The sequence below is a fragment of the Trachurus trachurus genome, assembly GCF_905171665.1.
Source record: "Trachurus trachurus genome assembly, chromosome: 13".
In the NCBI taxonomy this organism is placed as follows: domain Eukaryota; kingdom Metazoa; phylum Chordata; class Actinopteri; order Carangiformes; family Carangidae; genus Trachurus; species Trachurus trachurus.
In genome coordinates, this window is record NC_139892.1 from 24,174,779 (window position 1) to 24,202,580 (window position 27,802).

The 27,802-nt window shown below is 40.9% G+C and overlaps 1 protein-coding gene across 2 annotated transcripts in view; it reads right to left on the reverse strand.

The window, feature by feature from the left end:
- Positions 1 to 1,518: 1,518 nt before the first annotated feature.
- Positions 1,519 to 27,802, reverse strand: part of caln1 (calneuron 1) — a gene marked incomplete at both ends in the record, with an annotated part of 66,650 nt that continues 40,366 nt past the window's right edge. For both annotated transcript variants that reach the window (XM_083984542.1, XM_083984543.1), the window contains 2 exons: positions 1,519 to 1,646; positions 8,407 to 8,563. In XM_083984542.1, coding sequence (XP_083840668.1) covers positions 1,519 to 1,646; positions 8,407 to 8,563 — 285 coding nt within the window. The remainder of the gene's footprint in view (positions 1,647 to 8,406; positions 8,564 to 27,802) is intronic.

A 27,802-nucleotide genomic window follows, 5' to 3' on the forward strand; every position in this document is an offset into this window, starting at 1 on the left:
GCACAGGAATCTAAAGGGGATCAAAGCTTATCACAACACCAAGGTGTAATTCATTGATTTGTTTTAAAGAAAAAAAAAATCCACCCTTAAATACGGATTCACTGTTTAATGAACATCCCATTGCTGCATCATCTTGACTGACAAACACACAGAGATGTTGCATGTCATCATTTTCCAATTAGATCTGTATTTGAGAGCAGATGTCCAAATGTCTGAATATTTAAAACAATAATGATGTTTTGCAGTCGCTCATGATCAAATAGCAAATTCTTCATTTAGTAACAGCATCCACAGGTATGCAGGTAGAACTGTCTCTGGGAGCCAGGCTGCATCACAGATTGAAAGGTGTAATTCAGGTTTTGTCAACTGGAAAACCTCTTTGCTATTTTTTCCATGCATCTTTCCACCTACACATTAGCACACAGCTGAATGCAATGGGTTCACACCTGTTCTCTGGAGGTTGTCCAAAGTCATTTTGGGGAAATGAAGGAAATCAACTGAGGCAAAAGTAGACAGACAGACTGTGAGAAAGTGGGCAGACCAAAAAATAAAAAAAGTTGAATTAAATCACCTCAAAAAATAATTCCTAGAGAGTACTGAGCACCACAGATAGATGTTCTCACAGTGGAAGAGTATTGGAAGGTGGATTTTTTTTTATTTTATCAAAAAGACACAGAAACTTTTTCTTTGCACTTTCGAACAGTGTTCACCCAACAGTATCCAAGACAGAGAAGATCCAAAACCAAACCTTTGGAGCCACTGTACTCATTCATCGATATCACAGGGCCTGGATATACCTTTTAATATTTTCCTCTCTTGACTGCTTAGTTTGTAGCACTGTTGGACCGATGCCAGTGCCTCATACCAGTCCTCAGATGAAGAAGCTGAAAATGGAAAGTTGGAGAGCTGAAGTATCGTAGCACCACAAGAGCTCCAGGAGCCGTGGTCTGACGCTAATAGATCCTTCTTCTTGAGTGGCGGTTAGGCTTTGCCATCATTCATCCTGGAACTATAATAAGAGAGAAATTGTTCTCCCTCCTCTGCTCCCCTGTCAAGGCCCAGACTGCAGCCCTGGTGGCTCATCTGACTCCTGGTGGGTGATGGATCTGAAGACACACAAGTCACATCTCACAAGATCGGGAAGCAGCGCTGAACTTCTGCACTAAATGTTTTTTTTGTTTGTTTTTTTTACATTATTTTTTATTGCATCAGGGAAACAGAGACAACATAGTATTATGTGTAATGTCAGCCCTTGAGTGTCCCTGTCAGAGTAAAGTGGGAGGAGTCCTGCATGACTCCTCATGCTGGCTTCATGGTTTCATTGGACGTTGGGCGGAGAGGCGCCGCTTGGTTAAAAAATAAACAAAAAAACTGAGGGTAATTTTAAAAATGGATCTCGTTGACGATTATTTTTGAGTGTTACTCCTTGTTGTTCTTTTTCCTATCAGTGGGGACATGACCTCACCCACTGGCATGCACATGCAGGCTGGCTTGTTCCCCTGCTCACAGTGAGAACGGCTACTCCATGCCGTTCCTCAGCATCTGATTGGCTGCGATGAGCATGACGCTGATGATGAATGCCATGGCGAAGGCGCAGATGAGGCTCTTCCTCACACACGTCTGACGGTTCTTCTTTGAGGGGTGAACTGGAAGGGAAATGAGAGGGAGACAGACAGGGATGAAGAACGTGGAAAAAGAAAAGTTCCTCAAGTGCCTTTTTAAAAGATGCTACAACTTCTGTCTCCGATATGTCTTTGAATGGATCATTTACTGCAGGGAAAGAAAATAATGAAGACAGAGGACCCTCTGAGTAGAGTTTGTAGAGGCTTATTGTATTGTGAAGTGTTTACTGCTTTATGTTGTTGGTGAACTTCTCTCCCCTCTGTGTGTGCTGCCTTTCAACTTCAATGACAACTTTCTTCTTCAACTTCTGTGTTTCGTTATTTCACTACTTTACCCAAGTGCAGAAAATGACCTCGAAAAGCCAAGAGTAGGTATGGTCTGCAACAAGATAGATGTTGACATATAATGCCTGGAGAGCAATAAATTGCAAATGATAATTTGCAACTGAGGACACACCTTTAGGAGGGTTGAAACCAAAGATAATTTTAATCTATGATATATTAATGGCATGGCAAAGTGAAGTTACTGTATCTCACCACCTCCGCCCATATCTTAAACCCTGAAAAACATCAAGTTTCAAAACCTCTGCCCAGTAAACAAACCACTCAAACTTACATTTCCTGGCCGACTTCAAAAACAGGTTATGATTCACAAAAATATGTTTCATAGTGTCCCAGACCGAAGGAAATAACTGGAGGTGTGATCTTACATCAGTGTTGCTGGGCAAAACGCTCTGCTCTGGATCCCAGCTGAATGAACAGCGGGTTGATGGGAAGTGACCAGCAGAGAGGGACAGTTACAATTCACAGGAGCAGACTGACTGCACAGCATCAGCCAGAAATCTGAACACAACACCCAGTTTGTCTGGCAGTTTTACAGCGCACTAGAGCATGGGGATGTATAAATTATGAAATAACACACACGAGAATGAACATGTAGAAATTCAGATATCTAACTTCCTATGTTACTCCACTACTTCTAATCATAAAGTTCAGCTGTATACAGCTTACCCAGCACAACTGCATCACAACAGCAACTCTAAATGGCCACACCTCTATAGCTCAATGTAGGCTAACCCACAATCCACATTCACACAGTGCTGTTAATGCAGTTAATACAACAGCCCTGCAATAAATCCACCCTTCTTCAGTGTTTATAATGTTCACTTATTTTATTGAAAGTGATTCAGAGGTGTTGATTCAACTTTATGGTCATTTTGGAGGAAGTAGTTTGTGGTGATGTTGAACTGCTGAGAGCTGTTTAATGTTGTGTACACTTCATTCATCTATATTAAAGTTCCCATATTATATACAATTATATTACTGTGTCTATTTTGATTACGAAATAGGTCTAGATTCAATACAAGCATTCATGTGTTCAGTACACAGAAAAATGTACTCAGCCCGTATTCAGATGCTGAGTATTAAATCGAGCCATCAGGACTTCTGCAACTTTGTGATGTCACAGCTAAGGAGCGGAGCCCCGCCCACCTGAACCTACCATCCAACACTTGCAAAACTTTCTTTTTTTAACTTAGTGTGTATTCAGACCTGGCTTGTTTGGAGCAGGTGTTAAAAAACAGGGAGCGTTTAACTCCAAAGACGGTTCGTTGGGTCATACTGTATGTGAACACAGCAATCGCACTCGGATGCAGCATAAAACAAGCGGGCCAAAACCACCAAGAAGGGGTGGTCTCGGCTCGCTTCTATTCGACTAATCGACTCAGCAACCGACACAACTGACTCCAATGAGAGAACAGTTGGCATTTGTTTACTTGTTAACTTTGGATCGCTTGAGACTGTTACCTTGGGAACAAAAACGCCCCAAAAGAAAAATGCAACAATCGTATTGTTTTAGCCTGCGAATCAGAACAAAGCAAATAATCCACAGGTCTGAATGTCTGATCTTTTATGAGATCACTCGCAAAACAGTCAGCCAATAATCAGAAGAGAGACTCTGAGCCTGCTCTCCTCTGATTGGCTGACTGAGATTTTGTTTCTAGAGCTCCATGGAAAAATCCTGAGAGAGGAGATGTAAAACTACAATTGCTTCTTAAACTCACAACTATATCTTTGCATGGATCAACACTTTAATTAAAAGACAGCAAAAGTATAATGGAGCTTTAATGAGAGTCGAGGGTAATATTTGAGGGGTGTCGTAAAAATGCTGGTGAAGCAGGGGGGGACATCAAGCATTTAATACCAATCTTCATAAAGATCAAGACTATTAATTATTATTATTACTATTATCATTATATATAATTCTCCATAATAGCCTACCCTCTCCAAAGAAACAGAATATGGGAGTGCAAATGAATGACAAGATGTCGAACATGACAATGTTATATACAAATCCAAGCTGATGAACATTCACATAACAGCAGTCCAGTCTCCCTCTAAGAGACAATTTTCTGCTTCAATCAACCTCCGGCGCCAACCGGTAACTCAGCAGCGGGCTGTGAGAAGCTGGGATGATTTTACCGGGCCACGGTAATTAGGGGAGCTGAGCCAATGACCCACAGCCACACAGCTCTGACTTGCTCTATTTTTAACTCTTAATTCACGAAGCACTGAAGTCATCAAAAATGCTGCTCCAAAGAAAATTCAATGTGGAAAGTAGGGCAGACATTGCTACATCTTTTTTTGGCAGAGGTGTTATTAGTTGGCAATCTCCAGCTGAAAAATACTATTCCAGACACTCGTATAATATAAAACATTACATGACATGATCTTGGATCATCTATGAACGAGCATTCAGCCAATTACCAAGGTTATGTAACTCAATGCTCTCTGAATATTGAGATTTTATGTCTGTCACAAACAATATGTTTTTTTCCCCTAATGCTCACGCACACATTCACACCACAGGTAGAACCACAGTCGTATCTGTTGAGCATTTGTACCAGAGCAGGAGAAATAAAGGAGCAGGTAAAAACTCACTTTCCACTCCACAGTTTTGTCCTGGAAATGTGGGAACTGAAGCAGTGAGTCAACTGTAGTTAGAAACAGTTTCACAACTCATGATTCTCAAGCTAACCCCAACAATTTATGCCTGAAGCTGGGGTAACATTATTTCACATATTTTTCAGTGTAAATCAGTATCATTGTGTCATTTCCTTGATTCTAGTGCAGCAAAGTGCCTTATTTTCTTAACAGACACAGACAATCATCTCTAGAAGAATTTGAGGGCAATTGGCAGATTGTTTTTGCAGGTCTACTGAAATTCCAAGTATCTATAGTTGTATTAGAAATGGTGATTTGACCGGGGTGTCGATGGAAAGACCATATGTTGAGCTGCTGGCTGGACTGCAGGGACGGGAGGAGAGTTGTGGTCCAGACATTAGTTCTCAGTCCAGTCGCCTGAACCTGCTGTCAGCCTCATAAAACACCTCCTCAGCCGCCTACAGTAACTGCACCACTGCCAAATACCCACAAAGGGTTTTCATCAGTTGGACCACTGTGCATATTAAAGTAATGAAGTGTAGGTTGGTCTGCGGACTCTGAATTGTGACTATCGACATTCACATGTGCTTCTAATACATTCAGTGGGGACACTCGAGCCAACAATCATGCAGTACATAACTGTTTATCATTATGATACTTATTCTATTTTCTGCTGAGATCTCTGGTCAATATTTAAGTCCAGGTTAGAAATTTGAGAATCTAGGTGAGACATTGATTCTTTTTTTTCTTTTCTTTTTATCAATTCTCTCCTAATAAAGTTGCATTGTTTGAGAGGTAGACATACTACATGATAGACTGCATCTCATTCTGATGCTGTGTCTATTTGTTCATTTTGTACATTTTAATTGCACTTGTTTATGCAATGGTGTGTGCCCTGCTACAAATGTAAGTTGTAACAGCTTACAGGTATCCAAACATACATGCACTCTGCACTCTGTGAGTAGGCGAATCAATTAACAACATTTAAATCTTAATTATAATCTTTGTTCATTTTTTCCATGATAACACTGTGAGTTTCAAACTCTGCAGTGCAGGGTAATTAAGCTCTTCCCAAGGGTCTAATGTTGTTGGAAGTGAGATGTCCATTGTTTTTTGATTACAAAGCAGGTCTTGGAGCTACACTGTGTAGTTCACAGACAAACTGTATGCAGCCTGAGTCTAGACGCTGTGTCTTACAATGAGCTGTCAGGACTTCTGAAACATTGTGATGTCTCAACAAAACAGTCACCACCCTCAGATAACAAAGAAAACCTGGACAGAGTGTCTGTCCTTGCCAATTAGAAGAACAGAGGCTTCGAGACTTTCCTCTCCTGATTGGCTGAACAGCCTGTTGTTGCAAGAGCTCAAAGGACGAGATATAAAACTACAATGAGCTGTTTTTCAGTATAAAAGCTACAATATTTTCTCATGAATATTAACACTTCAAATAAATCACACTAAAAACTATTTAATATGGGACATTTAAGGTGGATATCTCTCTAGTAATCCAAAATACACAAAGAGGATAAGAAAAAACAACAGAAAACATGACAAAGTCAATTATTGGAACTTCAAATGATGCAGGTTCACAACACAGCCATGCAGGTTCACTGTGGCCTTCAGATCTATACATCTGTACGGTCACAAAGTTGACTTCCACGCTTGTACCTGGCTGCTTGTCACGCCCCGAACAGCTGTTCCTTGGCCCCGAACACTATTGGTGCAATTTGTTCAGCCATGAATCAGTGCCTGGTGAACTTCTATGGATCAGTGCTTACATTCTTTATTCTGTTGTTTTTCAGCTCCACACATATTGATTCAGGAGTGAGGTGAAGCCGGAGGGAAATCAAGTGGCTCTTATGCTACCTCATATATCAGAGAGCTGAAGCAGTAAGAACCAGAGGAGCATGATGAGTGGTGCTCAGTATGAATCGCACTGTGACACAGTGTATTGATCTCGCCATGACTGAGCACATTTTGGTGTCCCTCTGTGGCAGGTGGTGCTCATGGGCCTTGGGGCTAACAGATGTGAATGCTGTCTATGAATCTGCAGTGGTCAGTCTTCATCATAAAGCCAGCAGGGACATCATGTTGTCATCACTCCACGCCAGTTTATACACCCTGATAAAGTGCCGGCGCAATCTGTGTCCATCCTCACTGACACGAGAGTCAACCCTGTAAATCCCCTGTAGGACAGGTCGTATGGTGACTGGTCAAAAGGCGCATCAAGGCCTTTGGTATTCGACACATACAATATTATTTATGTTGCAAACACTGCACGCTAAGCAAGTAGGGACCCTGCTCGACAACACTGCCTTCAGGATCGGTAGGAACTAGTAATATTATGACTCAGCATTTCCTACAAACAAATTCACCAGTATGGTGTTGATGACAAAGTGGACAGCAGTGTGAAAGCCTTCTCTCAGAGCACAGATGGCACCAGTCAAGGCAATGAACTCCCATAATGCAATTTAAAATTCAGATATTCACAGTATAATATTTCTCCCTACGCATCTTTGAGCACAGCCATAGTCAGCTTGCCAATTTATTTTTGTTTTTGCTGTTCTGTTTTTTTTTTTTTTACAAAGGTACCCTTAAGGACGCATGTGTTGTACGTTTGTAGATATGTGTTTTTTTGTAAATATATTGCAAATAATATAAATATATTGTACCTTATACGTACATATTACTAAGGAATAACTCAGTATGTACACATAGAAACATACACATATGGATGAAGATACCTATGTATGCATGATTGATTCTTTTACTCTTCTGCATTTTATTTTATTTTTGTTTACCTGTGTGGATGATGGGAATATGAAGATACTTGGTGTACTGCTATGTTTGTACATCTGTAGTTTGTAAGATATAGAAGAAAAATAAGAAAAATAAATCTCCCTCTATTAGTCCCTATCATAACCTGTAAATCTGTTTTGATTATAAAGACAGTGAAGCCTTCCAGTTGAGGCTCACCAGCAGAGAGTGAGGAGCAAGATGTGCGCAGACTTGCTCAGAGGGTAATAATGTTTATTTGAACACATCTTTTTGGCTGCTGTTTAGCAACAAGCATCTGCTTGGGTGCAGCCCAAGAGGTGCTTGTCAACATATGTTGGTACAGTAGTACATAGTAACACATGGACTGCAAACCTGAGCACTATGCCACTAGGCATAGGCTTTCTGTAACAGTTTCTGTTCAGATGTAAATGTTTCATGTAGATTCAGCTGCTTTTTACTCTGGTTATCTGATCAAAAAAATGATCTTTGTTGAGACCAAATGCAAAAGACACTCGAACACTGACTAACTCGCTGAATCTAAAGCCAAACCAGGAGTACAGTGTGAAAACAAAAATACTTCAAAATAAAAACTGTTTGAAAAACACAAAAGGACAGCATTTGAGAGATTAAAAAAGACCCAGAATACCCTCTGCTGCTCTGATATCCATAAATCTTGGATGGCTAGTTTTGCAGAGCCAGGTCATATATATTTAAATGTGCACCACTTCAGAACAGGTGACCAGCCGGCGATCGTCTCCACAAACGCTCTTTATCAATAAATCAGCAGGCATGCTGCGACTCTGTTGGAGGTAGATCCTGATGAGGAAGCTCAAATTCTTCCTGACAGCGTGGATAATTTTCTCTCTCACTGCACACACACACACACACACACACACACACACACACACACACACACACACACACACACACACACACACACACACACACACACACACACACACACACACACACACACACACACACACACACTACAGCATACACACAGGCACACACACTTGCATAAGTGCCTCTGTGTGAAGTTAGCTCAGGCACTCTCGCTCACCTCCCTCAAACTCTGTCTGACAGTTCCCAGAGTTTTCCTTCAGGCTCTCTTCCTCGTTGATGATGATGTTCTCGATGTCCTTCATGGTGAGGTGCTCGCGGAAGGCGTAGAACAGGATGTGTTTCAGCTCCTCCAGGGTGATCCTCTGCATGTCGAACTGCAGGAGGAGAGAGATGAGATAAAATGGGATGAGATTAGGAGGTAGTCAAATAGTTTTCCTTTCACACTAATAAACTTTATGCAGGACACCAAACAGGTGCTAACTCATGTCTACAAAAACTACAAGACTCAGCTCTCCCTCAGTTTCAGGATCAGTGTGCTGGCTCCAAAAAAAACAATACAAAAGAAAAAACCCCAATGTCACTCATTGAGATTTTGCTGCTCACATCTTACAATAAATGATGCACAAGGAAGTCAAATACATAAATCATCATGCATGTTCTAGTAATTCTTTATCATGACGCCCCAGTCTCTCTCACAGACGCCACTAAAATGCACTCACTTTAATCAGAGCGACGCACAAAGTTGGTGCTCTGATTAAATTAAATGTGCTGGAGTTATGGCCTAAAAGAGATTGATTTGTTGCTCAGTTTGAGCATTAACACAATTCAGTCCAAAAGAAGGCATTCACACACACACACACACACACACACACACACACACACACACACCTACACACACACACACACACACACACACACACACACACACACACACACACACACACACACACACACACACACACACACACACACACACACACACACACACACACACACACACACAAACACACAAACAAGAGAGGTTTGAAGGGCAAAGACTAAATACAAAGTTATTGTTTGAAAAGTTGGGAGGAGCTTGTTTCTGCTGGTAGTTTATCACATGGCTGCTTGAACATGGTTCTTTATACAGGGGGTGATACGGTTTGCTCTGTATTAAGATGCTTAAAGCATGGGAACAGCTGACCCTAAAACTCACATTTCAATCACTCTAATGGCTTGACACCAGGTTTAAGGACAGTCTGGGGCATGAAGCCACATCTGAGCAATCCTGTTACAAAAATGTTCCTATTTTCCTCCGGCGACCTTGTGTATTTTGGTCTGGAGTGCACAACAGGATACAGTCTCAAAGCCAAATTCTGGACTAAGTAAATCTAATCTGTGACATCAAGTAAAATCTTTCACTGCTGCTTCAATGAAAATGATGGAAAGTGACAAGCCAAGGTGACTGAACCTGCAGCAGACAAAATTAGACCATCTGAGTGGATTGCACAGGGGATACAGACTCATTTAATGGTCACGATTACTTTTGAAATAGATCTTTTCAGCTGTGTAAAGGTTCAGAAGAAGCAGCTTCAGGTTGTGTCAACACACTGTGAATAAAAGAGATTTTCTTCTTGTGACTATAGGGGGAGTCAATGCCTTGACATTTTTACATTACCCCAAAGCCCAAAGACAGTTAGAATGGATCAGATGTTATGCAATTTATTGCTTTGTAAAAACATTTAACCACATTTTGATCTCAACTTGCAAATCCTAAATCCCATCCATAAATACTTTGTATTATCAGTGCATAAATCACACTTTAGTGTTATCTGTCCTCCTCAGAGTGAACTAATAAACACACACCACCACCACAGCTCCACAAAGATTCATTATTGAAGCTCATTAAAAGTTAAGGGTCAATATTATAGCTTTTGTTTTCTGGGTCATTAATCAAAGGAGAAAGTAAATGCAAATGTTTGCAAGATGAAGGTAAAATAAAATTCATATCATAACAGAGTCATAAATACATTTTGGTGACATATAAATGAAGAGCAAAAAAAAAGTTTATTCCTTATGTAAACATTAGACTGAGAAGTGAAAATCACACCAGACAGGACTGTTTGGTGTGGAGTGTTTTGTTTTGCCTGGAAATAGGCATGCTCATTGGTACTTGACAGAATAAAGCAGGGAGCTTACTAGTAAGCTAGTACTGCACCTGTTAGTGCTACTCTAGAATCACAACATCTATTGCAGTTGTTACACTAACTCCCTCATTCATTCTTGTATTGTCATCAGGGTTGCCATACAGAAACTCTAGCACAAGGTTTTGCGTGTCTAATTCCTCTCACCTCTCATGTGTGACAATTTAAAACAGATGTTTTGTTTATTGTTTCAGAATCAGATGACATGTCCTCCAGGCAGCAGCACTCTGCTCATTTCTCCTCTACATCTCCGTCTGGGGAACAGAGGAAGAATGAAACGCTAACCTGTCCTAAACAGTCACATCCACCTGGAGCCATCCTGCAGCATCTGCCACTTAAAGTTACAGTATAGTCTGCTCCTCTGTCGCCTCTCCACACGGGAGACAGTTCGGTGGCCAGAGTGTGTTTACCTGACCTTCGTCCAACCTTGCTGCCTCCCAATGACGCCACCGCTAGGAGACATCAAGAGACTACAGGAGCTTCTTTTGCCAGGGAAAAGAAGGGCAAGCCAGGGGATAGATACATTCACTCCAGCGGCAGATAAGGAAAAGTCTTTTTATTTCCCCTTTCCACATCCCACCGACTTGCTCAGACTATATTCACATTCAAGGAGTGACCTTTATGAGAGAATACGCGGAGTAGAAAAGAATGATGCCACAGAAAAGATTTTTAGTGGGACACCCAGTGTTGTGTTACCTGCTGTTTTATACTAAACCCCATACACAGAGAGAAGAAGCCTTCAGTCTGACATCTATAACATACCTCAAGCACCTTAAAGGAAAACTGGAAAAGTACAAAATGTAAAGACCCAACAGAGAAATGTCCATGAAGGAATGATGGACATTTACAAGATCACTAAAATCTCTACTTATCTCTCCAAAAGCAGTTTCCATAACAACAGACAACAGAAGACCCTAAATATAATCTACGGCATCTGAGACACCACTGGTCTCATCCTGATGAACCTGTTCAGTATTTATTTGCACTGAATTGTAGACAACATGGCGAGGAGGAGCATACTTACAGTAACTGTTCTGTTGGTTGTGCATGTGTGTGTGTGTGTGTGTGTGTGTGTGTGTGTGTGTGGGTGGGTATGGTGTATGGTTTTTAAATTGTTTTGCAGGATGCACAGCACTGATTGTCCAAGACAAATTTCCCTCTGGGGACAATAAAGTTTATTTTGATTTGATTTGATTAACACCAGTATCATCAGCACAGTGCGTTTACAAATGACTGAACGCACCTTATGGGTTGTTTTTGTCCACCTTTAAAATTGCAGAATCAAAAAGAAAGTAATAAGGGGATATTGCATTTTTAATTCTATTTCCTCTGGGGCACCCCATGGCTCTACTTGTTGAGTGCACTAAGTCTTCACTGGAGACACCTGGGTTTGATTGCAGCCTGAGGCTGCATGTCATAATCTCTTTCTATATACAACTTTCCTATCTCTGTCTACCTGCAACTATAATTAAGGAAAAATGTCCTGATTAACAGGGGGAAAAAGTGAATGAGGGTGCCATGACATCATAAAGGGGGCATTTGTTGTTTTTTTAGTCATCACTGGTGAGGTTGTATCAGCACATATTTTATGTTGATAAGATGTATTCTGTTCAAACTAGTACAGCATCCACATAACTTGCAGCTTGTCAGCAGAGTGCACCATGACTAACATGTCAGCATGGCACTGAGAATACAAATGTTCATTGGCAGACACGGTTTGCTGTCTTTTTACATCAGTATTTTGTCTGAGATGCAAGAACAATTTCCATTTTAGCAGACTATAGAAGAAACATTATCTTTGAAAAATATTATCAACAATAACAATCTCTTCACCGGGTATCATCACAATTCAATAAAACGATGATTATGATAAGTGTTATGGTGCATAATGGAGCTAAGTCTAAAGACAGGCATTGAGGTTGATTTTCCAGCCTGAGCAGGAACGTTGCCCTTGGATTAAACCATGAACCTTTTCGATTTAGTCCGACTGAGCGCGTGCCTGTTCTTCACACTGCTAAGTGCATTTAGGGTTGAAGATGAGGAAGGAGAGAGACTCAGAAGAGAAAAGCTCTGTTCTTCTCTACACTCGTAAATGAGGCATGTTCAGCAGCTCACACACAGAGGAGGTGAGAAGGTGCCAAGAGCCAGCATCAATCCATCTGCCATCAGCACTTTGCTGTACAGCCAAATCATACAATTAGATAATGCTCTGCATACACTCTAGGAATCAGTTACATTAATTTGCTGAGCTACATTTTCACATGATCAACTGACAAGACATGTCTTTTTTAATGGCAGAAACTTCATGGTATCTGAAGCCAGACACAGACTCATCTGAGAGGGACTGGATAGAAATGCAGAACAATTCTGTGTAGCCACCAAGTTACAGACATTTATGACCTCTGTCCTCTGTTCCTATTTAAACCTGTCAGTTCACCATCACCAGTACATAGCCACCACACCACCATTACCACCACCACCACCACCACCACCACTACTTCTAGCCTACTACTACTACTACTGCTACTACTGTAATGCTAATACTAATACGATAAATTGTGGAAAGTTTTAGATTAGACTTCATCTTGACAGCCAAAGGAGACTACTGTGTGTATTGCACACAGCAATCATATATCATTTGATTCCTGTGTCCTTTTTGATTATAAGGGAGGTCGAGTAGTCTAGGCTCTATATTAATACAGTGGAAGTTTCAAGCTTCTTTTCGGAAAATGTGCTCTAAACGAGCTTGTGGGACTTCTGTAACTTTGTGATGTCACAACATACTGTAGCAGTCAGTCACCATCCTAAGACATGCCCCAATTCCCGCCCACTCGCACACACATGTACCATCCAGCCTAATTGGATTTAGTTTTCTGAGTGTTCACCTGAATGTGGTAGCCTTTATTTTTTTTTTAATCAGTAACTCAGAGTAGAGGCTCAGAGCCTGCTCTCTTCTGACTCACACACTGGCCTGTTGTTACTAGAGCTCCAGAGAGAAGCCTGAGAGAGATGTAAAACAATACTGAAATGCTCTTAAAACTATAAATATATTATATTCTTTTAAACAACATGGTACAGTATAAGAAAATTGAAATGTGTAAAATATGGACCTTACATATTGCAATATTCTAATGAGGTAAACAAAAGTTTGTAAATTAACAACAGAAACCTTCAAACTTAAAATGAACAACAGCACTTGGCAGGATTTTTGATGACAATCCTGGTCATCTATGCTAGTCAACAACAGTTAAAAACAGTTAAAAACAGTTATGTCTTTATGATTGCCACATTGTCAGAAGATGAATAAACACATGGTTGGGAAAAAAAAGAAAATTGAAAAGGAAAAAATCCTATTCTATGCAAGCAACTATATGTGACATCCAAGAGTCGATGAAAAGTTGCACAATAACTTAAAGACAGGTTAAACTCATCAGCACTGGGAGACAGTGCAATGAAAGTTAACAGGTTGAGACGTTGACAGGCCACGTATTAAGCACTGACCACATTAGCTGCCATATGTGAGGGAGGTTATAAAGTAATGACTTGTCATTGCTCGATTCCATCGAACAATGTCTGAGCAGTAACTTCTCAGATCATCCCTGCTGCAAACCTCTCCACTTCTTGCCGCTGGTAAAAATTTATTGACATGACATTTATTATTTACAGGGCAGTTTATATACACTCTTGCATTATTCACAGTCCAGTATCTGAATCTGCTGTTTTTCCTTAATGCCACTTCTCACTCCAAGGAAATCTCTCTCTTTCTCTCCTGCTCCTGTCTTAGATTTGTGTGTCTTTCTGTTCCTACATTTAAAGTTTATTTCTATATAATGACTTTTATGGCAACTTGTAACTTTAATGTATTCCACACAGCTGGAGGCAAAGTCTTTTGTCTACACACTGTACACATTTGTTCCTGTTCATCTGTGACGTCCTGCTCTCTACACATTTACAACATCTGTATTGAAGCTGAGCACAAGATCAGTAAGGAAAAACTCTCTTTATACCTCAACCTTTCACAATTCATTCTCACTCTGAGGTGATTTTACTGTAGTAACCATTCAGATTTCAGCACAATCTCAACCAGCCAATCACGTCGTCATGGTCCAACCTTTAAAATCGGTTCCCCCCTGTTCTGCTGTCAGCTGTCATGTTACTGTTGCTGCAACCTCTCCTCACCCTTTCGCCTCCAGCAGCATCCCGCTCTGTTTTTCATGTGATGACATCACAACAGGGTCCACTATACAAAGACTCTCTTTTCCTCTCTTGTTTTGCACATTCAGGAGGATGTGCAGGGAGTGGATCACCCTGTTTGCTATTTCTCAAAGAAATTTGCACTTGCCCTTATGCTTGCCGTGTATCATTTTGAAGTGTATTTGGGGTCTAGTGTGGTGCCAGTTCAGGTTTTTACAGATCACAATCCCGTGGTGTTCCTGGCTAGGATGCGTAACACTGCCCTCAAAAAGTTTTTATGAATGGTGTTTACTCAAATGAGCTGGTTTTAAATACTGGAGCACCACAAGGCTGTGTATTGTTGCCGCTGTTGTTCTCAATTTATATAAATGCTATGACTGTGGATATGAACAATGTTAAACTGTTAAAATATGCAGATGACATGGCCTTGGTTGGGCTTTTGTCAGAAAATAACCCCACACTCGAGGAAGCTTATTTGAGACAGGTCTCTGTACTGCAGGACTGGTGCCAGTCCAGCTATTTGGAAATTAATGTGGCCAAAACAAAATAACTTATAATACAAACAAAGGGAGTTACTAATGTCACCCCTGTGGCTCTCAACAACCAGACTGTGGAGGTCGTAGATCAATTTAAGTATTTGGGCACAATCATTGATCACACCTTGAGCTTCAATGAGAACTCAGAAAGTGTTTTTAAGAGAGCAAACCAGCGACTGTTTTTAATCAGGAAATTAAAGAGCTTTGGTGTAAGTCGACATATACTGGAAATTACATACAGAGGCCTTGTTGAAAGTATTTTGCAGTTTAATATAGCTGCCTGGTATGGCAACCTGAAGGTACAGCAAAAAAATAAGCTTTCCTCTATAGTAAATATTGCTGGGAAGCTGGTCGGTAAGCAACAACGTCAACTCGGTGAGCTGTTCAACACCGCAGTTGTCAGGATGGTCAGACAGATATCTGAGGATGTTACACATCCCTTAAACTCAGAGTTCGAACTGCTCCCATCCGGCCGAAGATTCAGAGTTCCCAGGATGAGCCGGGAAATTTTTAAGAAATCCTTTATTCCACAGGCCATACAAGCTCTGAATATGTTACGATTGTTTGACTGCACCTGGCAACCCCTTAGAGGGCTGTTGTGTCTGCTGTTATGCCTGTTTTGCACAACATTACAGTTTGTTTCTTGTTTCTATGTCTTTTATGTGTATGCTGTGGAGTGCTTTGATTGTCTTATGCTTTGTTGTCTTGGAGAGGCCGAAGACAAACTACCACTACGGTGGACAATTAAAGGGATAGTTCACCCTAGAATGATATTTCGCTCATTATCTACTCACCCTCATGTTGACTAAGGGCTGGAAGAATTATCAGAGTCCACCGTCCCTTCTCTGAGTTACAGGGGGTCTCGGCGTAGCAGTGCATTTCAATGCAACGGTTGCAAAGGGACACCGGAGCTCTTCGTAAAAAAACACACACAAAAAAACATCCAAATACCTCCATGATGCTCGTATGTAATGTCCGTCTTGTGCTGAAGCCCCAAATTGCGTAATTGTCCCGAAAAAAATTAAATAAGTCTATATTTTAAGCTTGTTTGTAGCGGAAGCTTCTCGAAGCTCCTCTTCCGGCGCAAATCACGCGAGATTTGGACAGACCAGGAAGAGGAGCTTCGAGAAGCTTCCGCTACAAACAAGCTTAAAATATAGACTTATTTAATTTTTTTCGGGACAATTACGCAATTTGGGGCTTCAGCACAAGACGGACATTACATACGAGCATCATGGAGGTATTTGGATGTTTTTTTGTGTGTGTTTTTTTACGAAGAGCTCCGGTGTCCCTTTGCAACCGTTGCATTGAAATGCACTGCTACGCCAAGACCCCCTGTAACTCAGAGAAGGGACGGTGGACTCTGATAATTCTTCCAGCCCTTAGTCAACATGAGGGTGAGTAGATAATGAGCGAAATATCATTCTAGGGTGAACTATCCCTTTAAGTCTTTCTATTCTATTTTTCATAGGATATAACAGGTAACAAGACTAAACTAACCTTAGTATGTTCATTACTGTATGTCCACCTCCATCCTTGCTTAAAGCCCAGGTCCTATGCACAAATTGGCTTCATTGTTAAAATGAGTGCTCAGCATTTTTATCGATCCCTGCTTTTAAACAGCCCTACTTCCCCGCCCTCCCTCAAAAAGGCCCTGAGCCTTCAGGAGAAATTTATGTCTCCATTACCACTGCGTCATCCAGCCATCAAAGGGCCGAAGATTAATTAAAAGGAAAAAAGAAAAACATAACGTGCACCATGAGAGTCACAACAGGCGTGAAAGTAAATAGGAGGTCGTATCTCAAAGCGGTCACTGGCCTGTTGGAAGTGACAGGAACACTGGCAACGTGGTGCGTTAATGAAAATGACTCACTTCGATTCTGATGGACCAAACCCTTAACACGTTTAGGCCCTGTGCCAAGGTCTGTAACCTTTTTGCTCCAATAAATTCTTCAGTGTGGCTAAGGCCCTGCGATCAACAAATGTGTTTCTGTGGCCTCTTCAGACAAAGGCAGACAACAGAAAACTGATTATTAAAGAGGGAAAGATGAATGCTCACTTCAGGTGTTTAACAGTGTGAATCCCTCTGGGAAATCTATTTGAACCTCGGGACGGGGCACGATACTCGGCTTTCACAAGGTTCACTCACTTTTTATTCACTCTTCATTCGCTGTGAGCACAGTGACATGATGCCCTTGCCAGCAGCAAATCAAAAGGACAGCAGACCTGTCCTGCGTGTCATTCCCCCCTTTCTACCTCCCATTTCCTGTCTCTCTCTCAACTGTCCTGTCCATTAAAGGCAAAAGAAGCCCCCCCCAAATATATATATATATATAAAAAAAAATCAGCAGACTTTAGATGGCTTACAGTAACTTAAATCTGAAGAAAGTGAGGAAAGAAGGGGATCTGCCTCAAGCCACTGAGTGAGCTATCAATAGCCAATTACTGTTAGTATGATTAATCAAGGAGAAACTACTCCCATTAACCCCTGGAGTGGAGCAGGCTAGAGGAGCAGGCTGAGGGCCATGGCCCTCATTAGTTGGATTCAGAGGATCTATATGTCCTGCCGTGTGCAATTCATTGCCTCTAGAAAAACGAGGAAGAGAAGAGACAGAAGGCAGGAGGGACGCTGAAAAGAGGAATGGGATGAGGACAGTGGGTGACAGAGAGGGATGAAGAGGTGGAGGGGGAAAGTAGAGGACCAAGTTAATTCTAAGCACAATTTCACTTGGAGGTTTAACATTCGATTGCAGCTCAATACAAACCTGAGAATTTTCAGCACAAGCTTTAATTAAGCCCAGCGGGTGGAAGCAGCTTCCGTTAACAGGAACCAACGATAAACCATAGTTCTCATCTCCAAACTTTTTTGTTCTCACTTTGACCTAGGTCTAATTAAAACCCAGTCCAACCCAGGAACAGCAGATCGAGTTGGCTTTCAGAACAGGACTGAGGCATCAAATACTGAGCTCCAAGCTCCTAGTGGAGTAGTGACAGCCTTAGACTTTGACTCTTTTCCATTTTTTCCCCATTTGATTCCAAGCGAAGTCATAAAAAAGCATTAGCCAACTTTGAAAGCAGGGAGATGCATTGATCACCTGCTGACTCTCAGTTCTGAAATTAAAATTGTATCCAGAGAAACGTTACATTAGTTGCTCTGTTTTATTATGTGGAGAAATGCATAACTGAGGACTCAGAGGCCACACTTAAAAGCCAGAGGAAAATGTAATTTTGTGCCGTAATATGAGTTCAGCTCAGAATAGGTAGAACCCCAACTGTGTCAGGAAATGCTAACAAACTAAAATGTTAAATGATGAATGATGAGAATGAGACCTATCTCTTGAAAACGCACATTCATTCATTCACTATTCATCCTCACCCTCTGCAGCCTTGATGGGACTTTGAAGTGCAGCTTGGAAGACAAAAATAAAAAAAATAGAGCTTTCTCCGCATCTCAGCCGACGTTAGCGCACTGATCTGTGCTGTGAAATGATGAACAATGAGAAGCTGAGCCTATGTCTTTTCAATTGTATTTAGCTGACAAATGATTTTCTCCATACATCTAAAAAGGATTCTGCACTGTGATTACTTACAAGATAAAAGTGAAGAAGCTCCCCCCTGAGGAAATCCAGTGTGTCAGGATACTGCAGTCAAAGGCATTTATTTTGATTGACAGATACATCACTAAAATTCTGGGCACTCTGGAACACAAATGATCTTCCAGTGTGTGTGTGTGTGTGTGTGTGTGTGTGTGTGCGACTATGTGTGTCTTAAGTTAAGTGACAGTGCAGTAATGTGTTGCTGACACTTATCAGAGCTGCGGTCTGCATGAGAAAGAGCTGTGATGAAGTGAATCACTGAGGTAGCCAAGACTCACATGTAATTAAAGCTCCACAGAACATAAGGGAGGGGGGTTGGGATCAAAAACAACAAAAAAGACACACACTGTATGTGAGGAGAAAAAGGGCTCTTTTAAAACATGCAGAGAGGCTTCATGTGATATAGAGAGCAGGCGTAAGGAGGAGACAAAGTCAGATGAGCTTTCACTTCTCAGGAGGCCTGAGGGCGCATGCTGCTGCTGCTGCTTCTCCACGAGCAGCAGAACTTCAAAGAACACCATCCATGTTTTCTCAGTGCTGGGAGAAGGAGAGTTATCAGCCTGACTCAACACACACAGGCTGATTGGCACAGTAACTCTATGCTGCCAAGCACTTTCACCACAGACTCACTGCATTTACATCCACACTGTGTTCTGGATTATGGCTCAAATGGTTGGATAAAGGTTAAGCCTCTTACTGTATTCTGCTTTATTTGTGACTAATTAATTCACAAATACAGGTACTTCTGTACCCAAAGGGGAAACCTGTCTGTTTTCAACTGTGACGAGCCCTGGTTTGTGAGAGGCTAGACCCTATTATCAAATATACTGCATGCATTGGCATATTTTAGGTGACAAAACAAACATTAAGTGTCTCAATAAGCTGCTGGGTCACCTTGTGCATCCAGGACAGCTTCAGTGCTCCTTGGCGTTGATTCCACAGTGAAGGGATGGACACAATTCAACTAAAACATATTCTCTCAGTTGGTGTTTTGATGATGGTGATGGAGAGAACTGTCAAAAATGTTCGTCCTAAATATCCCATAGGTGTTCAGCTGGGTGTGAAAACCACAAGATATGATTCACATCCATCCTCTTGTCCTCTTCCTCCAATAATTCTGGTTTGTCCTTTTACTTTGTCTCCTGCCCGCAATATACAGTAATATCCCACTTACAACTGTATGCTGTGTAACAGAAGTTGAAATGGCGCATTTAATTGTTTAAGTGTAGTTTTTGTTTACGAGGTAACAAGGTAAATCAAATGCAAATGGCTGCGGTTGTAGTTTTTTTTTCATACATACTGTATTCAGTAAGTCTAGATTCTTTCTACTTGACTTGACTTATGTGGACGTGGACCCTCTTAAAGTGTCAACTAGTCCAATTTCCCTCCATTCAACTCTTTTTGGAAAGGCTGCAATATCTGTTCTGCACAATTTATACATGTGTTGAAAATGAATATGCACTGAAGTAAATGTGCAAAAAAAAAACAACAAAAAACTATTATGACTCAGATGCGGCCTTGAGCAATTAAGTAATTTAGATGACAGGTGGGGAGAAAATCTGACAACCACTGTGGGAGATTCATCGCAGATGTACCATTGATTTCTACCTTCAAAACTTCACCTGAATTTTAATCACCCAGTAATGCCAATGTAATGAAAGCTGGTAGGCACTGTTCAACAAACCTGTTGCCAGAAATGGTTATGATGCAAGTAAAAATGAAGCTAAACCTGGAGTAAAATGTAGTAAAACCTAACCCTAAAATAATAAAAGGGGACAACAACTAGATTTTGAAGGGATAGTTCTACATTTTGGCAAATTCCCCTTATGCCATAACCCCTAGTCTTAGGGGTAGGTCCATTACCTTTAATTGTCGGTGCAAGCTGTTTTTAGATCGGCGGGACAGAGATGTGAGTTGTTCAGCTAACGCTATGGAGGCGCATGGTACTGTCACCTTTGCCTCATCAAACTCAAAAAATACAGAATCCAACACCTCCAAAACACTCTTGTGTACAAGTTGTGACTTGCACATTCACCACGCTATGAAATAATAACGTATTATGTAAAATTACGACACCTGAAGCAAATATTCTTAACTACTTGCGTTGAAGTCACTTAGCAGACGTGTCTGGAATGTAGTTCCGGCTTTACATTTTCCTCGAAAACAACTCCATCTCGTAATGTTATGTTATTATTTCATAGTGACTGGTTTTTGACTGGTCCGGATGTTCATTGTATTAATATGTAATGAGGCGTGCATTGATTGGACGCAGGAAGGACAGGAATGGCGGCTGGCCCAGTGGACTACATGCAGGCATTGTTGTATTGGAAACCGCATACTACAGTATGCTGCTCTCTGTCGTGTACCGTAACCATGTTATATAACTGAATAAAGTAAAACAAAATTTAATCGGTTCATTGTAAAACATGTATATATTGATGCAAATGTGGTGATTTCTATACGTAGGCTACAAAGCCCCGGGGCAGAGCTGCTGCTGCTCTGTGTGAAGCTTCACTTTTCATTCAAACAAACTAATACGACTGCCACAATTGTTAGATTTCATCAATGAGACCAACATTTATCTCCTAAAAAAAATTTAACCAGCCGGCGGTAAACCTCTACAAACCTGCTGGTAAGTTAATTAACGATCGTTTCCTCCCCCGACATGACGACGTCGTTTGGCCGGCTAACGAGCACTGCAGACGGGTTGCTGAGGAGCCGCTCCTCTGGTGCTCGCTGCAGCTCGCTGGAGCTTCACTTCTCCCAACGTTGGAGCAAATTTCTAAACAGCTGTCATTTGAATAAACTAACCGCACATTGGGGATCTAAACCCTTACTTTCTCGCATGAAAAAACATTAAAACTTAATAAAGTGACGAAATAACAGTGCTACAACAATAAGTAATGGCGGCGCCGTATAAGTCGGGGTGGTGGACGAGAGGTGGGGTTTTTTTTTTTGGAAGAGAGGTGTGTTTATGAAAGCAGACTCCTATGGTGACGTCAACACAGGAGCAGAGTCAAAATCTTGTAATTTTGTGGTGTGCAGCCTCATGAGCTACTCTGGCTTAAACAAAGAGCCCAAACGAAAAATCTCAGCCACTTTCAAACTCCAGATTTTCAGTTTCCACTGAAGTCCAACACCAATATACATGTTTTAACAAGGAAAAATGCGATTTCCGGGTGATGACTCCTTTAAGGAATGGCAATGTCAAAGTTCGAACCAGTTAGTTAGCACTAAGCTCATCTAGGCTAGAGGTCATGATGAAAACATAGCCCTGCCGCACAGTGAGGGGGAGACTTTGGCTGGGGGATCAAAACGATGCTCCCCTCTGGTATAATAGCACTGTAAGGTTTGACGTGATTGAGATGAATGGAGTCATTTTCACTTTGATAATCCTTCATACAGTAAGTCACCTCCCAACCTCTGTGCTGGAATCTGAGCAGAGGAGGGACATCAGAGGGACGACACTCAAAGTAGACCAGACTGTTTGAGGGAGGGTGATTAGGTATATTGAGGAGACGGAAGGAGGAGGTGTGCATGTATACGTGTGTGCCTGTGCATATGCGTGTGTGGGTGTTGATTAGCGGTCTGTCACGTCATGTCTCTGTGCCACCTTCATTGCTATTCAAGGCCATGCCTGGTGAAGGGAATATGATTTTTCTCCCTCTCTGCCTCCCCAGCAGGGACGTGAATGCCCTTACACTGTGTTTATACGCTGCATGGTGGCCTTGAATCCAACACACAGCAGCAGCTTGTCAGAGAAGTAACCTGCTCTCCTCACATCACCTGTCTGGAACTGAGCCACCGACAGTCAGCATCGCCAGGGCACGTGATTATTTGAATTTTAGCAATTTAGCATGGCAGTTTGGGAAATGTGCTATTATGCATACACTGGTGTGACGAGTGAGGGTGAAAAAAGGTAATAATTGTGGACATTTAATCAAATGTATCATCCGGCATTAAATAGGCATATCCAACGTTTTTTCAGTGTAACCTGGTAGGGAGAGTATCTATGTATGGAAGTTATGTTTGAAGGGTATAAATCAAATCACATTATAGTAGAATGATCTTTGACAGCAGCTTTTTATGACATATCCCATGGGTGTAATTTGTTAGCTCCAAAAAAGGAGAAACTTTGTGTTGTGTGAAGTGAATTGGTTATAAATGGTCAGATGAATAGCAAATAATAGTAACATGTAAGCTCTGTAATGAGAGGACAACACTTAAACTTTTAATTGAAGTGAATCATCAAGTTTCGGAAAAACAGAGAGAGCCAGAAACCACAGTGGTAAGCAGCACCGCAAGACCTAAACAAGCCAAGAAGAGAAACTACGATCTCTTAAATTATTGGCAGTTTCATTAAAATAAATGCAGTAAAAACAACAACGACAAAAAAAAAAACAATTATGTGTTTTTTCTACATTTTGAAAAACTCTGTTCCTCAATGTCTGTTTAAAGAGCCACTTTCCTCTGAACCTAGGTTTAATTATCAGCTGTTAGTTGTGACCCGTTTCCCTCTTTATCTTGGAGCCAGTCTAATAGGACTTTATTGACCAGGTGGAAAATTGTCTTGCTCACCGGGACACTAATTTATCATAAACCCAACATATTAGGAGTAAATGTGGTATGTATTAAGAATATGACAGCCTTTATAAATGACTTGTCGTTTCCTGGACATTATTTCTGGGATTGAGGGCATTAAATGATATTGCATATATTTGATGTGTATGCCATATAAGCAGCCGTAGCACAGAGAAAATTACTCCCGTTTTCCACAGAGTATCAGGCTAACTCTGTAGGGGCCAACATAAATATTAGCCTGCTCTCACCTCGCTCCAGAAAAATCATTGTGGCCCATGTATAAAATTCATCATATGAGTTGTTTCAAAGTCATTACGAATCCAAAATTGTGCCCTGACACGAAGGACCGAAAAAAAAAGAAGATTAATGGGTCTGATTTATGATGAAAGTTTGCATTTATAAAGCTTGGAGGAGGCAAAGGCTCATATTCACCAAAGGCTCATATTCAAACAGCTGCGTCTGAATGTTGAGAGCTGGAAACAAAAATACCTGAATGTACGAGTCTTAAATGCCCCAGTCAGATGTCCATCTCTTTTCTGATTATAAAGCAGAGAAAAGCACACAGTCAGTATTCAGTAACTGGGGCTTAATGAAAAAATGAAATAGCTAACACCTTCACATCTGAAAAGTGCGGCATATAACTTTCTGGACATTTACCCAATGTAAAAATGTCAGCAGTACTAGGTATGTTTAATAATGATTTTCAGACTTCATAGAGATTTTAAAAATGTCTCTGCTTATAAAGAATCTATCACGATTCAGTCCAGCAAGTCATAAGTTATTTTTTCAACCCATCCATCCATGATGAGCCATACTGCTTGTCTGTGCGGAGTCACAGGCGGCCTGGAGCCAATCTGAGCTGACACTGGGTGAGGGCCAATCAACCTAATGTGCATGTGGCTGCTATGGGAGGAAGCTGCACCTGGAGAGAACCCACACAGGGCACAGGGAGAACATGCAAGCTCCGCACAGAGCCGTCTAGCTGTGAGGCGACAAGTGCAAACCAATGCAACACTACAAAGCCCCGGTTTTAACCCCAGGAGAATTTCACCCTTCTAGCCGATTTACTCCTTATAAAATGGGAGGAATTTACCCGGACATGCTTTCTGAGGCAAATAAAATAATATCACTGGTTGTGTTCAGCTGGAGGAGTCATTGTGAGGAGAGAGAAGTGAATATCTGCTCATTAGACTCCGGGATCTTCACATCTCCTGACGCCTGCTCCCTGAAACAAACTCCACTGCAGGGAAAGCAGCTCCAACTCTCTGCCCCCTGCTTTCTAATTAGTATTTCTGGAGCAACATTCACTGACATCAATTCAGTGAAAATGATTTTAATTACACTTGGTTAAACCCCAAGAAACTTGTGACAATCAAGACCAAGCTGCTCTTCTGATCTTAACAGTTTAAGACAACACAACATAAGCTATAGCTACACATTGGTCTATTGACTGAACAGAGGAAGAAGCACATGAATTAAACATACAAAATGGCCACTAATAACTTATGTTGGTCCAAGAGAAATGAATAAGACCATGAATAATATGACTAATGAATGTTCCAAGGATGTTGTCATATAAATCTTATGTTATACAAGGAAGATAGACTTTGCATACGGAAAATCCATTTGACTGTACATTTTGGTTTTGTCTGTGCTCTGATTACTACAGATTTAGAAAATATTGATGGTCTAAACCAACCCAGTCTCACAGCAAAACGTTGTCTAAACATAGCTCTATCACATTAACAATGACCTGATCTTTATCCTTTTAGCAGATCATACTGTAAATGCAATAGCACTGAGCAATTAGTAGAAAGTATAAATGCATGGGGATAGTTTCCCTTTCACTGCCTAAGGGAACAAAGAGTTGAAAACTTTTCCTTCAATATTTTACACCACATGCAGATTATTACCCGATTCTGCACCAAATTGTACAAAGTCATATATTTCACCACCATAAATTTTTTTCACATCAAGATCCAAACAATTTTCCAGAGAAATCAATGTAAATTCCCTTCCCTTGAACTGCATTCACAACAAGATTTAATGGTTTGGGGAATTTTTACATCATCCTGCTGACAAAAAACAAACAAACATGGGTGAAAACCAAGCAGCTAAAAAATGAACCCAATGCCAAACTACAAAAAAGCACAGTTGCTTGAATGGCCACTCAACGATTGAGTCAGTCCCCATAGACTCTTATTATAAATGACCAAGTTTACAGCAGAAATAAAAATGTTTTAGTGCCTGGTACAATAATTGCTTTTGCTCTCCTTTCATGACAAGTGTACAGTGGATTGATCTTTATATACCTCACCTGTTCACATTTTATTTAGGCTTAAATTTCAGAGTAATTGAAGGTGTGTCACTTTGAGTGAGAGTATGCACTGCCACAAAACATCTCACTCTGAGCCTGTAAACCACTCCTCAAAAACTGAGGCTATCTGTCCTGTTATGTGGTCTGTGATGATCATAACCTCCTCAGCAAGGCATTCATCAAATTAATAATTAGAGCTACTGTTCTTTAAGGGTGTTAAGCTTTGTGTAGTGTGGTGTTTAGGGAAAATAGTCTGACTGATCCATCAGAAAAGTCAGATATTAATATAAACAGTCCAACTTTGTTGTTGCAGGATTAAATTCATATCTGTAAGTATTCCTCCTCAGAGCCTCCAGTAGCACCTCTTATTCAAGGTGGGTGTAGGGTTAATGATTATCAAGCAAACAGCTCTAAAATAATCTAAACCATGCTGTTTTGTTAAAGAGGTCTAAGACCTTTCATCAGTCATTTCTGCTGGCTGTCAGTTTACCTGTGGGAAACATGACAGTGGACAAATGACAGTAGATAAAGTTAAAGCAGAAGTAAGTGGTCCGGTCGTTTTCGCTAATGCTGCGTTCCAGGCAGGCTTTTGAAATCGTAAATTACAGCTTCAAGTCACAACTTACGACTTTGTAGCGTTTCAGGCAACCCACTCGTGTTTTTCCGACCTGTTTTACCGGTGAAAGTCACTATAACGGCCACTCGTAACTTCCGACCCGTGAACTCGTACCAGATCGAACTGGTACGACTTCACGGTCGGAAAAATACGAGTTTCCTTGAACGCACCATAACAGTCCTCGTCCCTACGTCGCCACATTCACGGCGTCCCTTGGCTGCACACACAGCCCTGCATGCCGTTCTCTCTCCTCATTGGATAAAAACTGTAGGATACGATAAATGTTTTCTCCTCGACTCAGAGCAGAGCAGAGGGACTGACAGACCCGTGTTTCAGACCAAACACTCTATGTAAGTGATTGCTGTCGGAAGATATAACTATTTAAGACTTATATTAACATAAATATATCACTTACTTCTGCTTTAACAACAGGCACATTCATCTTGGCTTAGTTTGCTTGTTTGTCGAAGCAGAGCAACCTGTTCACCAGATCTGAAATCAAAGTCAGAGATTCTGATCTGCTTTGGATCCACATGACTAACTGTGTACTGGTTTTTGTTTTGTTTTATGATGAAAAGGATGTGGTTGAGAAAAACAGGAGAGGATGGAACCAGAAAGGCATAAGAGCACTTTGTGGGTTTTGAGAATCAAACTGAAAATCTGAACTGCCATTCTAAAAGCAAAATGACTGCAGTGTTGCACTGTGTTCGACTGAAGCTATCAGCAGAAGTTACACTTATTCTGAAAGACGCCCTTTGGTTCTCATGGATTGATACCAAACTACAATGTTTGTTGTTACCATTTCACAGATATCTATACACTCCACTCCCTGTAGACGAACGATCTACAAGGGCATTCTGTTGTATCATGTTTTTTATTTTTTAGATATCTGGAAACATCCAGTTTTCTACCCACCAGTCAATAATAAGCAAGATGCTTCTAAATTGTTGTGGTGAGTCTCATACTTTTTTTTTTTTTTTACAGACACACATTTGAATGCTAATTTTTCAAACCACCACACCAGTGCAAAGCAGACCTGCAGCTCTCAAACACTAAAAAAACACTCTACATCTATGAGGTGTCAAAACTCAGGGCAAATCATAAACTCCGCCTGTGTCTGTGCTTTTATGAATTTGACATATAAACATCTGGTTTGCACTGCCAACGGTGTTTAATACTTCAGGATTTGTCCACATTTGATAAACTCAAACTTCATGTTTAAGTCATGAGCATCAATTTGCATTTTGTGCTTGTTGAGGAGGAAAATATGAGCCTGTGTTAAAGAGATTATTCTTTAAACTGCTGAGAGCGAAGACTAATACTGAATAGGTTCATGGTTTTAATTCAGATACAGAAAGTTCACTGAGGTTTACTTACAAACTGACTCTTGTAGTTTTGATATCATGGAGTAATTGGCATGAATAACTGAACAACCTAAAACTGTACACTGAGTCAGGCAAAAGGATGAAGGTGGTCATGAATTAAATAGCAGAGAAAAAACAAGCTTCTATTCATTTCAGTCACAGAATTAGCAAAGAAAGACATACGATTACACTTTCAGGCTTTGAATAAATATATAATTATGTATAA